Below are 17,526 nucleotides of genomic sequence, written 5' to 3'. Positions count from 1 at the left end.
TATTTGTTACAGAATAATGTATGTCAAGTGTCAACTTCGTCTGCGAAACACGCTTCTGTAACCGATGTCGCCTGTGCAGTGGCGTTCCACCGGGAGCTGTTTGAAATCGTCACGTTTTTACCCTCATTATTTGGCTGACAAGGAGAGAAAAGGTCGTGGCGTTAAGTTCCTGATCAGTAAACCACCCAACTTTGCGCCAGTTACCTCGATTAATTTCTAAACCTCTTCACAGATCCTCTTGGAGAGGAGGCATGTGACACCTTGAGAACCGCCCATCGGATTTCGACGTTTAGCTAGAAGGCCTCCTTGGTGCTGCTATTCAAGAGGAACAGGCTGTGTGCCGGCATGGGTTTTATCCTCACGTACAATACATCCATTACAGTCACCTACACTCAACAGATATACTTAACATACACTCTCGAGGTCTCCTAGCCAACAATGCTGAATGATTCTTATTCCCTTCTCCGAAATAATTTTCTATATACAGCTTTTCTAAATGGTCGTATTGTTAGCGGTACCCTTAAAATAGTATTCAGTGCTATCGTAAAGACTAGATTTTAAGCGGATTATCGACAATAGATATCCACTCAAAATTGCTGTGGGTTCATATGTAGTCTGATTCTTCATCTTCAACATTTATGAAACAGGTGGCTGAATTCAAACATGGCCGTGCATCTCGTGAAAATGATCCACGTAACGGTAATCCAGAATTGCGACATCAAGGAAGTGCACAATACGGTATTGTACAGGGTGATTATCATTAAACTTTCGCTGTTGAGAGACACCCATGAAAAACTAGTGACCGTAGGACAATTAAGCTTTGTGTAAACATTTTTAAGGACATGAGGAAGAGAATTAATGAATAACCATTGCAAGAAACACATTTTAATTTTCACATTAGAGAGTAACATTTGTTAATTGTGTGCCATGTTTACAGGCTACAAACGTTGCTCATTAGGACGATTATCTGTGCGCATGACAGCCTGGAACAGCACTGGAGACGTTATTTGACAATTGTTAGCAACACTTTTTGAACAGTGGACTGTGGAATGATCAGCTGTCGTGAAACATCTCATGCACTGCTTGGAAAACACACATCTAGCCCAGTATTCTCAGCCATGGCAATACTAGCTTCTTCAATAATTTGTGACGTAGTTGATCATCGGCCTCTCCCAGGGGCAATTCAAAAACCCCAAATAAATTCAAACTTCTGAATCATGTTCTTCAACCCCAGTGCGGAGAAAGGACGTCTCCATATTTCCTTAATACATCGATATTCGCGAAGGGCAGCAGAACTATTGCTATTGTTTTGATAAAACAGATTTACGAGTAAAGCCCTGCTCACCTGTACACACCCATGTTGACTGTCTGTAACTGTAATGCACGCTGATGCCTGTGTTTCAACCCTACGTCGCCGTACCATTACCGGCGCCTAACAGCAGGTCATGACACTAACATACTAGCAACGCAAATGCTGCAGTTCCACTGTCAGAACGCCATTCCTATAACGTTTGGCACCCAGCCGTCTACACTGGCTCACGAAGCGAAGGTTTAATTACACTGAGGTTACAAAAGTAACGGGATAGCGATATTCACATATACAGTTGGTGGTAGTATCGTGTACACAAGGAATAAAAGCGCAGTTCATTCGCGGAGCTCAGATGATTCGTGTAAAACGTGATTGTGGCACAACGACGGGAATTAACAGACTTTGAACACAGGATGTTAGTTGGAGCTGGACGCATGGGACATTCTATTTCGAAAATCGTTAGGGAATTCAATATTTCAAGATCCGCAATGTCAAGAGTGTGCTGAGAATACCAAATATCAGGCATTAGCTCTCAACACGGACAAAGTAGTTGCCGACTGCTCTCACTTAACGTCCGAGAGCTACGGAGTTGTCAAAGCTAACAGACAAGCAACACGGTGTGAAATAACCGTAGAAATCAATGTAGGACGTACGACGAACGTATCCGTTTGGACAGTGCGACGAAATTTAGCGTAACGGGCTACGGCACCAGACGACCGACGCGAGTTCCTTTGCTAACAGAACGGCTCTGAGCACTATGGGACTTAACACCTTAGGTCATAAGTCCCCTAGAACTTAGAACTACTTAAACCTAGCTAACCTAAGGACATCACACACATCCATGCCCGAGGCAGTGCTAACAGAACGACATCGTCTGCAGCGCCTCTCCTGGCTCGTGGCCATATCGGTTGGACCCTAGACGACTGGAAAACCGTGGCCTGGCTAGATGAGACCTGATTTCAGTTGATAAGAGTTGATGGTAGGGTTCGAGTGTGGCACAGACCCCACGAAGCCATGGACCCAAGTTGTCAATAAGGCACTGTACAAGTTGGTAATGGCTCAATACTGGTGTGGGCTGCCTTTACGTGGAATAGATTGTATCCTCTGGTCCAACTGAAGTTGTTATGTTCGGCTATTTGGAGACCAACTGCAGCCATTCGTGAACTCCGTGTTCCCAAACATCGATGGAATATTTATGGAAGACAATGCGCTATGTCACTGAGCTACAACTGTTCACGACTGGTTTGAAGAACATTCTGTGCAGTTCGAGCAATGGTTTGCCCAATTGGCCACCCAGATCACCTGACATGAGTCCCATCGAATATTTATGGGACATAATCGAGAGGTCAGTTGGAGTACAAAATCTTGCTCTTGCAACACTTCACAAGTATGGACAAGTATAGAGGCAGCATAGCTCAATATTCCTGCAGAGGACTTGCAATGACTTGTTGATTCCGTGCCACTTCGAGTTGCTGCACTACCGCAGACAAAAGGAAGTCCGACACGGTATTAGAAGGTAGCCCATGACTATTGGAAGTCCGACATGATATTAGAAGGTATCCCATGACTATTGTCTCGTCAGTGGATAACTTCCATATATTATCACGAATAAAAGACTTGTGGATTACCTGATGCCATAGGCATATTAGAAGCAGGATTACGAGACATTTTATACTGGTAATTAAGTAGAAGAGAGCTTTGTGTCAAATAAGTGCTGCATTTGTACTGTGTTGACCTAAATCAGACGTGGAAACAAATTTCCTAATGAATTTCATAGAAATCTTTGGACCGTTTTAAAAAGAATAAAATTCATTTTCTGCTTTATTTTGTTGTTAGGGTAACTTGTGGATCCACTACCTCACTCTGTAGAAAAAAGACAGACATACGGCATTGTTGCCTGGGAGAATCCGAGGGGCTACTGAGCCACCTAACTGGACAGGGATTTCTTCCTCCCTTTTGTCATTCTGCATGAGAGTTGTGTCTTCAGTGTATCTATTGAGTGTGTGTGACTGTAACATGTGTGTGTACCCAGGATGATTTTGCTAAATGAGAACAACCTGCCTGAAACAATCTCTGGGAGGATAAGAACAAAGAAGATCATGTGAGCATATGGCTGGAAAAGCGTTACAAGGGAGGTACACCCAGTTGCAGGTGAAAATAGAAGATCGTTGTCCATAATTACAGTATTATCTATAGACTTGTCTTTGAGACGATGGCTTTGTGTCCGGTTCGTCACACAGGCCACTGTGGTGCTGGAATTTCTGTCATCGGACCTATCCACAGATGAGGCTACCTTTACGAGAGGCGGTACTGTCAACCTTCATGACACCCACCAGTGGGTGGCAGCGAAATATCAACACAGGTTGAGCCTCAGTGTGTGGGCGGTGAGTATTGGCGACTGTTTCGTGGGACCAATCATCCATCCACAACACCTAACAGGTGAGACAGATGTGCACCTCCTGCGAGTGACCCTGGCTCTCTTGCTAGAAGACATGCCTTTGGTGGTACAGAGGGTAAAGTGGCTATTACATGATGGTGCGCTGGCTCACTGACAGGTAAAACTCTAGTACTGGCAGAACATTCCCGCTTGGCTGGTGTGCTCTCACTTGTGCTTTCAACCATTGAAACTTTTAGTGCCCATGATCTTTTATCTTCACTTTCAAGTAGGTGTACGTCACCTGGAATGCATTTCTGACTATGGTGCCATATGACATTACTCACCACGTATCTCCTTATGGATAATGTCCTCCAATTTGTCTCCATTTCACAACATCACCCAGTGAGCAGTGTGGTGTGATGTCATGTGTTGTATGACGATGAGAGAAGAATGAGATGAAACCAGGTCCCAGCATACAGCACAGTCCTGACGGATCACAGACAGTGATCCGTATCCTCACTTCGTGAGACACTGGGGACAAGTTTGGAATTTAATCCAGCACATTGGCACAAACACTGACGACTGAGAACTGCTTGCCACCACCTCTCATGCCCTTGCTGGTCAAATAGTGACGATAAACATTTATTGCACCACCAGGATTCCAACTGTCTACCTCCAGGTCGAACATCACTGCACAGGCGGGCGTTAGTGTCCTTGGCTGTGGAGAAAATTTTTATGCCAGAAACAAAAAGCTAGTGGCACTGTACCTACCGGTCTTTTCTTAGATACAAATGGGAATCATATTGTCGATTACCTTGTAAAGGGCAAAACAAGAACTGATCAGTGCTACACAAGTCACTGCGGCAAAATGGATGAAAAAATGACTGATACGAGGTGTGCAATGCGAAAGGCGAAAAACCATCTCCATCAGAACAATGTACCAATCCATAAAGGTACTTTTTGAACTGAAATATTGAGTCAATTGGAGTATGGGTTGTTGGAACCTCCACCTCATTCCCCAGATGTGGCAGCCACTGGACCACCACCTGCTGCAAAATCTACAAAATAGGCTGTGGCAGTAGAAAATGGGTTTTTTGCTGACTTTGAGAGGGATTACCCACCTGCGTAACCAAGGTCACAGTTGTACAGAGGTTTTTAACAAAGAGGTTGCGAGTTTGCATCTAGATGATGTAAGGAACTATTTTGTTGGCAAGGGTCATAGCATAAAGTTCATGATCATCTGATTTTGCACCAAGGTCCTGCCTGCAGTCTCTCATGGAATGAAAGCCCAGGACACTGTCAACATCAGTTCATCAGTTAGATGGAGAGGTAAAGCTCAGCAGCAAGCTCAGTGGCAATAGAGAGTGTGCTATGTGTGCCGCTAGGTGCCTCAGTGGATACTGGATTGCAAATCTGAATACTGGGAATTTGATTCTCAATGCTAAAATCTTTTCTGTCATTTATGGTCCCTTTCGTCTCTGGTAACCATTAGTTAATGTTAAGAATGCCAAGTTTCTTCTAGAAATAAAAACAGTTTAAGTAGATAGAAACGTGAACCCCTCTCCTTCTACATTCTAATCCAGTGCCTCCTCATTCAGAATGTTCCATCACACCATGTCTAGTGAAGAATACTTAGTAAATATTGTCATGATCAAACCTACCTCATGTTGAATACTGCCTTCATCCCACTTTATTTTAAATTTGATACAAGTTGGAATACTCACTGTGAGCTTAAGTTAAAATGTGTGGTGGTTATCTAGATGTAATAGCTGTATGTGCATAAATGTTATTCAACTTATAACTGTTACTAAATACAGGATTGTATATTGTATGGTATTTTCACCTTTTTATACAGATATGAATGATGAACCTGGATTTGAGCCCCTTAAAGTACGCCGTTCAAAGAGACAAGCCAAAGGTAAATACCAGCAGATCAATATAATGCATTTCAGTGTAATATAAGATAAAAGTTGCTGTAAATGTATCCTCTTATGTGTCTACTGCAACACAAATAATTTACAAAAATTGAAAAAATTATCATATAGCATCAGTAGTAGGCTACAGTAAACTAAAGCCTCTAAAAGTTGAAGCATGAATTATGTAACAAATCAACCAGTCATGTAACACTGATTATTAAAATATAACCTTGCTTACAAAAGTTCTTTGTAAATTGTAACATCCAAAGATAAAAATTTAGTAAGCTAAAATTGCCTATTGCAGAGAAAAACCCTCACCAACAGTGAATGAGTGACTGTCGACTGAGGCTGCTACTTTCTATGTGTAAGTGACCAAATCTGAAGACTTGCATGCAGCACCATTCCAAGTAGAATAGACAATGCCTCCAAGACTATGACATGAAGGACAAAATAACACGGGACTTGACTAAAAACAAATGTACTGTAATTATGCTTGCACCATGATAACTGAAACGTAAATATAATATATTTATTGCCTTAATAAGACTTGAGGGAGTGATGGAAATGTAAATAGAACCATATTCCTCAACACTTTTGGGTATCTTACGAAAAGACTTGTAAATCTATCCCTCATGTGGTTGACATACTGCTACATAGCGAAATCCTGACGCTACTTCTGTTAAATACCCGCTGAGCAACATAAAATCATAAACAGTATATTACTAATGGTTTTCCACTACTTTCATCTTATTTTTCTCGGGATCTTCAAAATAGTATGAAATATTATGGATTGTGGACTCTTATTTCTTTCAATTTATGTCTTTGTTTCTGCTACTATAGGCTTCATGTGTTGGTGAAGTTGGCAGACAGTATTTTGAATCACTGTATGCACAATATAATGTCTCTTACCTCTTTTAGCTGTACTACATACCAAGCTCTGCAAATTTGAGAGAGATCAAGGGAAAAAATTGGCAATGGATGTGATCAAGAAGCAATCACACTATCAGTAGAATAAATATTTCACTTGATAGTGGAGTATTCACTGCGTGGAAATTTTCTGAGAGACTGAAATGTGTACCAGACCTGGACTCAGACTCAGAGCTGTGCCTTTAGCAGGCAGTGCTCTTACCGAGTGACCTTACTAGGCCTTGATGGCAGAATTCTGTGTTTGAGTGCTGGTCTGGCACCTTTTTTTTAAAACCTGCCATGAAGTTTCACTCTCACTCATAGTTTGAAGGCATGTACAGATTCCAAAGTTAAAATAAATTAGAAAAGCCACATAGCTATAGAAATCGAGGTTCTCATGAATATGGTTTCTTTGTGTTAAGCACTGTGCCATCTCACTAGCCCTCTTTTTTGTCTGAAAGAAGTTAAATGCATGTTCTGTATGCTAAGAGCGCCTACTATTTATTGGGGACTCAAATCCAAGAGCTTTGAATTATGGCTTCAACACTCCTTCAAATAACCTAGAACCCTGCACTTGTTCACTTTCATTGTTTACTCTGTATCAGAACCATAATTGGTAATCCACTCAGACACAAAAAATAGCATGACACCAATCAAATACGCTGCACCATTTGAATTGCTATTAACTAAGATTCTTTCCATCATTTTACAGAACCTTTTGCTCAAGTTATAGCTGCTGCACCTTACATTACGTCACCGCATCATTTTTGTTGAGTCATTTTAATCATTTGCACAGATTTTTTTCCTTACCTGATTGGCAATGTTCTGATTATAATTTCAGAAAAGTAGGTATGTTAACTGATTCTTCTGTCACTTCTTGTAGTACAACTTCATAATTATAAATAAAAAGGTCAATATTGTGTATGCTCTACAGTATCAATTTATTTTTCTAACCATTTCTCAGCTTGCAAGGTCAGCATCAGATTTTAACTGTCTGCCATCACCACAGAAAGTATAATAATCATGAACAACATTGAAAAAGATGTTACACATCAAGAATGAGGTAGGAGCACAGATAAAATATCATCTTTGACAGTTGAGTCATAATGCAATAAAAAATGTAAAAGTTAAACTATAAATAAGTATAAAGGGGACAAACCAGAAAACATTAATGCTACACTTGGAAAAATTGTATTGATACAACAATTTAAATTAGCAGTTCCTGCAAAGTAAAATTAATCCACAACAAGAGATACTACATATAAAGTGGCCACTTAGGCATGCTTCTGCACTACTATTCCAAGTTCCAAGGGACTCTGTGTAAATAGTTAAATGGCTTACCCAAGAGATCTTCTCTAAGTCCATACTTTCTTGAACTATTCATCATTAATTTGAACAACATTTCTTTGAATGTGCAAATACCACACACTGGTTCAGATATACAGATGATGTTCTGTGTATGTGGACAGGAACTACAAGACAGCTCAACACATTTTTTCATAACTTAAACAGTCAACAAGAAGACAATCAGTTCACGACAGAGATTCGCAACAAATCCATAAACTTTCTCAGTCTAACTATTGACATCAGTACACAAACATATTGTTCAAAATCTATAGAAAACTACAAATACAGACACAGAAAAACCTTCTCACTCTCAACACCTCGTAACTCACAAACACGCAACTTTCCACTCAATGGTGCACCATCTCTTATCTGTTTCCGTATCCAAAGAACATTTCAAAGCAGAATTAGACACAATGAAATGTACTGTCTCAACCAAAGGCTATACTCCTTATCCCGACTGACTACATCTTGCATTCTTTTTCTTTCTGGTGTCCTTTATCCAGCCAATGTTGAGTCAGGACTGTTATGATTCTTCTCCAGTTTCATGGAGAACCAACCATACTCTTATGTAGATATTGTTACAGTGGGGTTGTCATTCCCAAAATCATTTTAAAGCTACTGCCTGTGTAGTAATCAGACAGTCTTGTAATCGCATGGTCAAATGTGACATTGTTTTATAAAGTGTTTGCACCTCATGTATCTGAGGTGGGATGTGGCAATGAGCATTTTCCTAGATGGATGGGGAAAACCACCTAAACACCACATCCTGGCTAGCCAGCACACTGGGCCCAATCATTAATATGCAAGGCAGATTTGATCCAGGGCCAGCACTCCTCCCCTGTCCTAGAAGTGGGTGCTTTAATGCCCTTGGCTATCCAGGCTGGTCACATCTTGCACTGAAAGCAAAAATAGAAAATTATACCCCTCCTATATGCTCTCACTCTCCTGCTGCCTCCAATGTTTGCAGGAAGTGGTGTGCAATCCCACACCTAGGACGGAAATCACAGAGTTTAACCAGAACACTGAAATCCTGCAATTATAGAATTTCCTACTATATGAGGAACACAACAGCTCAGTGTATTTTCAGGCCGATCACCTTTATGTTTAGTCCCTTAATCTCCATTCAACCAACCAACCAACCAGCCAGTGTATTTTAAATTGCAAGATATGATCCAATTAGCAGCGAACAGAGAGGTATGCAAAATTATTTGTCATGGTTGAGATACTCAGGCAGACACATAGCAATTACGGTGGCTGAAAATGGATGCAGCAGGAGTTGTAGAATTATGAATCCACATTTTCTGAGCATGTACTGAGCAAGGTGGAACAGCTATCTGCCACAGTCCCATGTTCTCCAATTAGCAAACAAATGCCAAAACTTAATCTTTGTAAGCCCTGCAAGTTAACAAACATTTGATTCTCAGTTCTGATTTAATATTGAATAACAAAACACTGCTCAGTACTTCACCTCTTCTAAACTCGATTTAATCTTCACAGTTTTCCAATGCTTCTGTGCTGTCTACTCCACTCAATTCCTCCATTTTTGCTGTATTTTACTGCAATTGTATATGTGCTCAATATATTCTTTTATTTCTGTATCATCTTCCATATGGAATACCTCATCAAATTGTTCTTAAGTATTATTGTCACATACAAATTTTATTTTATTAGGATTGTTAATTTCATTTAAAATGTTATATAGGCCCTGTTTTTGCAAGTTTAGTGTTAGTGTTTTTCTGGCTTGTTCCTTTTATATTTATTTACATTTTAACTTTAATATTTTTAATTGCATTATCAGTGCAGTGTCAAAGATGACATTTTCTCTGTGCTCATACCTTACTCTTGATGTGTAACATCTTTTTCAATGTTGTTGATGAATGTTTTACCTTTTTTGATGATGGCAGTCAGTAAAAGGCCTTATAAGCTGAGAATCAATTAGAAAAATAAATCAGTACTGTAAAACGAACACAATATTGTGATTTCCATTTACAATTTTTAAATTGAATTTCATCAGTTCAGGAAAAATGAATTAGATCTGCCCCAAATTAATGATGATGGAAATTCATTCTTTGCATGAGTAGTTCATTTGCTCCAACTCACATAAATTTGTAAATACGGTACCACATTAAGTTGCTTTTCCTTTTAAAGTGACACTTATGGTTTTTTAACTTTTTCTGTCATGCTCCAGAGTGTTGTATCTTTCTCTACATACAATGCGAATCTTTTGTAAATACAGAATTTTAATAAAACTGTATAGTTGTCTTGCATGAATACAGATCTTTCTAAATGCATTTTCATAATAAGCATACTAATTATACAAGTAAAATATATCCTAAGATTATACATCTTGAAAACATAACACCTTTTGTTTTACCAAGCATAACCCAAATTTTTAATTCCAAGGCTCTCTGTTTTGCTTTTGAAGAAAAATACCACATACTCTAGTTAAATATCTGCATAGAATTAGGATAAATCGTGTCACAGCTCAAGTACTATGAAACGTTTAGTAGTTAAATTAGTCAATAAAATTGAAATATCTCATGTTACAGGTGCTGCAAGAAGTCCAGACTATATGGTAGATAGCTTGCCAGAAACTTCATTTACTTGTGAAGACAAGCCCTCAGAAGGCCTTTATGCAGATGTGGAAACACAATGCCAGGGATTTCATCTCTGTCAGAAGGTGAAAGGCGTCATGACCCTAGTATCCACATTTGTATGTCCACACAAAACAGTTTTCAATCAGCGTGAGGGAAACTGTGACAACTGGGCAGATGTTGACTGCACACTTTACTCACAACCTGAGCACAGCTTTGTCAGGAAACAAAATAGGAAGCACACACATAACAAAAGGGATACAAGCCAAATATTGAAACCACTAGACTTATTCACTTATTCCAGTGGTGAGTCTGACAATTTAAAGCAAAATATTTCATCAAAAATTCACAATTTTAGTTCCAGAAGTAAGAATAATGCAGCAAGTACACCAATAGCTGCAGGTTCCCTGCTCAGATACAGTAAGCCATCAAAAACGTCAAGCAGTGAGAATAAGTTTGAGCAAAGTAACAGAAGAAAATGGATGAAAATGGACCTGAAACTAGATTTTCCACCAACCATACCTTCATCTCACAAAAGAATAAAACATGAAGTTACTGATGAAAGCAATGAAACTGAGGAAGAATATTATGACTATATAGATGACAGTTATGAAGCTGACCTTGTACCTCCTGAACAGGAAAATTCAAATTTGACAGCATACAAAGACTCCAGTAAGTTTGAAGCTGATTACAGTACACATTTACATTCTAATAATGAAAGTATTGACACAGTAACAACAGATTTGGCCCATACTTCTTCAGATGAGCTTCTGATAGCAGATAGCAATAAAAGTGATACAGATTCTAAGGGAACCATAACTACCTTGCCTTCCGTTAGCAGGTCCAGTAATAATCAAGAAAATGTGAAAATTTGTGCAGAAAATGATACATGTGACTATAAAGATGAGTTGGAACACATAACAAACAAGGAGGGAACAGTTGCCAGTTCTAATCATACTCACAATACAGAAACCTCACTACATTCAGCAGAAGAGCAATTAGCCCATTTCTCCAGTAAAAATAATAAAACATCAGCACCCTATAATGACGAATATGAATATTATGATTACTACATAGAAGACATTGAAGACGAATCAGATGAAATAATTAATTACCCTATGGAACAAACAACAGCTTCTGGTCTGGCTCATGATAGTGAATCTTCCCCTGACGTTAATATTTCCATTCCACACTCACTTACATCTACTGAAAAATCAAACTCCTCTACAACTGAATTGACAGTATCTAATACAAAGGTACCTAGCACAGGTACAAATGCAAGTGATGCTGAGGATAAATATAACTTACCAGCAGTAGAAACTGAAGAGGATCTTGAAATTACCCAAAATAAACACTTGGAAAGCAGTTCCCAGAAAGCCGCAAGTGAACATGATGGTGAGAATAACAAACATAAGAAATCTGAGAGTATCCCTGTGACTGAAAGACCAGAAATATCTCTAGAGGAACCTATTTCACTTGTGGATGAGAAGTATGATTATTATGAATCTGATTCAAATGATGATGATGCTCAGCTTAATGTGACGTACAAGGAAGTTTTGAATACGAATTTTGGTTCCACTGAAAGGTCACAAAAAGATATAAGTGATGCAAAGAAAGAAAATGTCATGCATCAGCACAGCACAGAAGTCATTAATGAAACAAGCTCTTATGAAGATGTAAAAGACGTTACAGAAACTCAGGTTCCAGATATTGAGCATCTTAAACTTCCTGAAGTTACAAATTTTCACGAAGAGAGGACAGACCATTCCATCACCCTACCATCACTACTGGATCATGGTCACAAAATGGATACGGACTTGTTTTCTGGGCCAAATGTCTTACTAGAAAATGGATTGCCTGTGGTTCTTAACACAACTCTTGATGATCAAAACACTGGAAATTTAGTTTCAGAAAATGTGGCACAATTTAATTCAAGTAGTCTTCCACAATATACTGAAAAACACATAAAAGAATCTGATGAAAATAATAACCAGTTTCAAAATCCATTACAAAATGATGGTAAGGAAGCCAAAAGAAACAGTTCATCTGAAAATACAACACTTCGTACTACAACTTCACAAGGTACTTCTACTCTTCAAATTCCTAACCTTTTTCACCCACCCAAGCCACACCTAGCCTATCATGGAAGACACTCAACTCCTCTGCTTCCCCCAGTAGTCATTCGATCAAAAGATGGTGCCAATCACAAATCTAGAGTTAGGAACAACAGGCATAAAACTAAGAAAACACAAAATGATGAGATACATACAACAACTGAGACTTTCATAAAAAGTGAAAATGACCCCATTATATCAGTATCTGATAATTACTTTTCAACAGATAAGGAACTTATCCCAAATAAAGATGAGATAACATCAACAGACTCAACAAAGAACACAGGAAATATGTTAAGAATTTTAGGTACAGTGAATGAATTCAAAGTGGAACAAAAGACAGAGCCAATTTTTCAGCAAGATACTTCCACACATCCTGAAGAATCCATAACAGTGGTGCCATCTACAGAAATTGCTCTTGGGCAGGCTGTATTAGAAAACGACTTCAGAGTAAAGACTGATGGCTTAGAAGGCTGCAAAGGAAATGCTGGCTGTTTACATGTGCAAAGTCAGTATACAACCTTGTCTCCTGTCAGTTACAAGTTTCATAATAAACATACTGATCACTTATCACATGTATCTCAAACTGCTGGGTTTCTATCTGAACACACTGAGAAGAACCTACAACAGCCAAACTCCCTTGAACAAAGTACTTTCCAAAAATTTAAGGGTAGTGAAGGGAAAACAAAGTCAGATGAACAAGTATTAGGGACTGACATTCCACCAACATCATCAGGAAATAATGTGGATTATGTAACAATAACACCCAAGGTACAGTCATTGAAAGATGCATCTGAAACAGTTACTACTGAATCTCTGTTTCCCACATACACACTCTCTGCTATTAATGCCCAAACCAATCAAAAATCAAATCATGACAGTTCAAGGTTTGTGTGCTCTAGTAAAGAGCTTTATCGCTACTATCCAGACCCATTAGACTGTCGTATCTTCCACTATTGTTCTCATGGTTTCCATAACCAACAAGTACTAGATTTCAGGTTCATGTGTGAAAATGGTACAGCCTTCAGTACAGACACTCAAAAATGTGAAAATGAAGAGGAAGTACAAAGCTGTTCCATGACTAAAAAATAATGTGGCCATTTACAGCTTACAGTCCTGTTGAAATACAAAATAAACAATGAAACTGAAGCTGATTATTATAATTGGCTTATTGTTGTGCTGATCTGAACTGTGTTCACAGCTACAATGGACATTAATTCAAAGTTGAATTAGTGTTGCTTTGATGACTGAAGTAATATATTCTTCAATACTTATATTGTACATTATAAGTAATAGAGTTAAACCTTTTCTGGAAAACAGCATAGGATATTTCATGACAGCAGCAACAATACCTTGTATATTGTGCTGAAATGAATTTATCAAATAACTTCATTATTGAAGTTTTGTCTATGTGCTTTTCCGTAAAGGTTTTACTGTGTTACTAATCAATAAGCTTTTGTTTATATTTGTAGTAAATACTCATTAAATACTGTGAAAATGTGAATAGTGTTTCTTGCAAATGTCGGAAAAATTCTAATGGATTTTTATAGGCCCTGACAGTTATGTAAATGTTTGAAATTTAAATGAAACAGGTTTTGTTTCCTAATGCTGTATTTAAAAGAAAAATTAATTTCATTATAAAATTGTGTATTATATGTTGAAAGATTTTCTGTTTGTTATCATTTTCATTATTTTTCCCATAGCTGAACTATGATGTTTTCTGTACCCACATAATCTATCCTTGGAGTGATATGAACTACTTTCATACCATGCTTTTGGAATATGTGATACAAAATGCACAACTGTAGAATTAAGTCTGCTTTCCCATGTGAGCAAACTGTTGATTCATCTTAAAAACGCTCTTGTGGTTTCCTGCTGTGTAAAGTCAGTTGAATCTATCTTTGTTGTCTACCTTGTGACTCAAAATTCATACTGAAGGTGGAAGGAATATTTTCCATGAACATAAGAATATTTCTGGTCTGGACTACTGGTACTTACCTAGAATTACAACTTGCCTCCAGAAAACAATGGAGAAACACTTTTTTACATATCATTGTAATTCAAACTTATTTCAAATATAAACATGGATACTGTATAGTTTGTTATGCCTCTCTAGGCTCTGTCTTTAGAACTACATACATCATCTTTCATTACACCCAATATTTATTTTTCAAACCAAAGTTTCCTTAAGTAGTTATCTGTGGTAAGCTTGTATATATTTCACCTTTAAGGAAAACTTTTACAATTAATACATCTCTTTCTGATGAACATTACAATTTACATATTCAGTTTTCAATTTGCTTATTTATTTATATTCTAAGAGTTTAACTGTTACCTGAATTGCCAACTTCCCCAAATAGAACAGTGTGAAGAACACTAACTGGACAGACAGGAATATGAACCAGACTGAGATTAAATTCATGTAGTGGATTAACGACTGTTAGTCTGGTACATCAGCCAGCCTGAATGTGGCTTTTATGCATTTTTCTACACTTATAAAGGCAACTGCTGGACTGGTCTCCAATCTCAGCTTTAGGAAATAAGATCAGAAATAGTCATAACATAGAATACTTACATGATTCACAGACAGACCGTGCACTTGAATGAAGCTATCCTGTTGAGTGTGGCACCAGAGAGGGCATCAAACCACAAAGTTAAAGTAAAATATTTTTAAAAAATGCCAAGTTATGAAAACATATGATAGGATATATTCTAAGGGACATAGAACTGTTAGGATGCTATCCAGAATATTTGCAAACTGTAGTCAGTTCTGGTGCACTATCTAGATAAAGAGGTAATAAGTAAATTGTGCTCCATACAAAGAACACAAGGTCAATGGTTCAAATGCACATACAGCTGTCCTGATTTAGGTTCTCTGTGATTTCCCTAAATCATTTCAGGCAAATTCCAGGATGGTTCCTTTGAAAGAACATGGCCGACTTCATTCTCCATCCATCCGCAATCCAATGGTATCGATGACCTAGATATTTGGTCCCCTCCCCTGAATCAACGAACCAATAATACTAGCTAAAGTTATACCAGTTTGTTACACCAGTAAAGTAGTGCATGTAGATATTCAGAAAATAGTCTTGAGTATAAGAAATTAGTTATAGTTACAGTATAATGTTACAGTCAACCATTTTTAATTCCTGACTCATGAGGTGTGGTGTCTCAGACCACATGACAATTTTTGAACTCACTCTCCAAGGTAAGCTCTGGTGGAATGCTTCTATACTCCTTTGTACCCTCCTTAAGTCACTAACCCCTGAATGTTTTATTGGCAGTTGCATTATCGCCTTATTTGTTTGTTGTTGACACATGATGGGTTTCCTAGACTGTGCATTGTGGACTACATACCCATATTCTAGAGTACAGCACAAAATGTGTTCACAGGAACACATCATTTTTAACACTCCATAGTTTGATGAAACTATTGATAGAAGGAGAAAGCTGTCAGTGGTATACATTAAGAAATAGATGAAAATGACAATGATTTTGTATCACCCATTGATTTCAATTCTGCAAGTAAATAAAGGATCATTCAGAGGAAGAACTTCAGACCTATGGTGATCAAAACCTTTCTGTTTCTCTAGCAAAATATGTTAACTGTTAAGTAAAATTAAATGTGTTCTAAGTGGTTGTAAATAAAATTGTAGACCCAGCACTGAATGCCAATCCTGTAGACTTCCTTTTTATACCCATTGAGTGCAATTTATATATGCAAATTTAAACCCTGCAATTTAGTTTTATGTGAAAACTTACTTGCTATAGAGATACTATAATTTTTCAAACTGTGAAATTCAGTTCTCTAACTGTTTTTTAGGTATACTATTTAAAAAACAACACAAAAGTTTGTGATTTTATGTGATAGAAGAAAATACTGCAGACTTTATTTGATGCAATGAAATCAACAAGGAGTGTTTAAACAGGACTTAAATAACTGTAAAAATAAATGTTATATAAATTGAATTAAAATTTTCAAATGATATATGCCTTAAACCTTAGTTTAAACATAGGGGTACCAGAGGCTGCATCTCATACTATACATTACTGGAAAATAACCTTTTGAGTTAAAGGTTAATGAAATGTCATGGATCTCTTCATAGACATCTAATTATTTTCTTCTTATTTTAACCTGGTTGCTTGCCAATTCTGAAATTACATTTTTTCTCATTACCATATAGATAAGTTATGTACTGTAATGCAAATGGTTATACACATATCCTATTTTGTGTACTTCATCGCTAAGCTCTCTACAGTATGCAGCATGTAAGGTTTACTTTTATTGTGTATATTGTGTGTTAAGAAAGTATTCCATTTTTTATAGGTGGTCGTATGGACCAAAAACAAGACACACATATAAAGTAAACATGCGCTCTAAAACACATATCTTAAGAGCAATGAGAATTTATTCATCTTCACTACTGTGAAAGTGTCGAGTGAGTTATTTCAATTTTGTGTATTGGCAGTTATGGATTCATATTTGTGTTAGGTATCATTAGTGCCGTGTGTTGCTTATGGTCAGAAATTCTTAGTTTTTTCCTTTTTGTTTATTAGCAATGAATATGACTGAAAAGTTTATGAGCAGGTCATTGATGGTTGCAATGGGAGATGATATGTTTGTTGTTCACAAGCAAGTTTTTGCAGCTGTTTACTTATGATTGTGGAATACGTTCTGTGCCAGGTGTTTCAACAGCTTATGGAGTTGACGAAAGTCCCTGCTTCTCGGACTAGGGGCCTATAAGATGTAGCAACCATGATGAAATGTGGTAACCCATCTGTAGAGGTACCTGGTTTGAGAATTATAGGTTGGCCATCAGAGAGACTGTCTGGTTTCTTATTATTTTATTGTCAGTCTTCACTTGATTTCTGTGCATAGGGGACCGGAGTGAGTGATCATTGTTTGTTAGAGTGAAAGAGATGGGTTTTCCTCCCCATAACTCGGCCAAGGTCGAGCTGGCCG

At 37.8% G+C, this 17,526-nt stretch overlaps 1 protein-coding gene across 1 annotated transcript in view; it reads left to right on the top strand.

Annotated features, from left to right (window-relative positions):
- Nucleotides 1–16,489, top strand: part of LOC124722163 — a 483,207-nt gene extending 466,718 nt beyond the window's left edge. Inside the window, exons 10-11 of the mRNA XM_047247365.1 lie at nt 5,542–5,604; nt 10,405–16,489. Coding sequence (XP_047103321.1) covers nt 5,542–5,604; nt 10,405–13,655 — 3,314 coding nt within the window. The 3' untranslated portion in view covers nt 13,656–16,489. The remainder of the gene's footprint in view (nt 1–5,541; nt 5,605–10,404) is intronic.
- The last annotated feature ends 1,037 nt before the right edge of the window (nt 16,490–17,526 follow it).

This window comes from Schistocerca piceifrons, chromosome X (genome assembly GCF_021461385.2).
Source record: "Schistocerca piceifrons isolate TAMUIC-IGC-003096 chromosome X, iqSchPice1.1, whole genome shotgun sequence".
NCBI classification, from domain to species: Eukaryota; Metazoa; Arthropoda; class Insecta; order Orthoptera; family Acrididae; genus Schistocerca; species Schistocerca piceifrons.
Note: the sequence above shows the minus strand (reverse complement) of the source record. Positions and strands in the feature narration are given on the sequence as shown.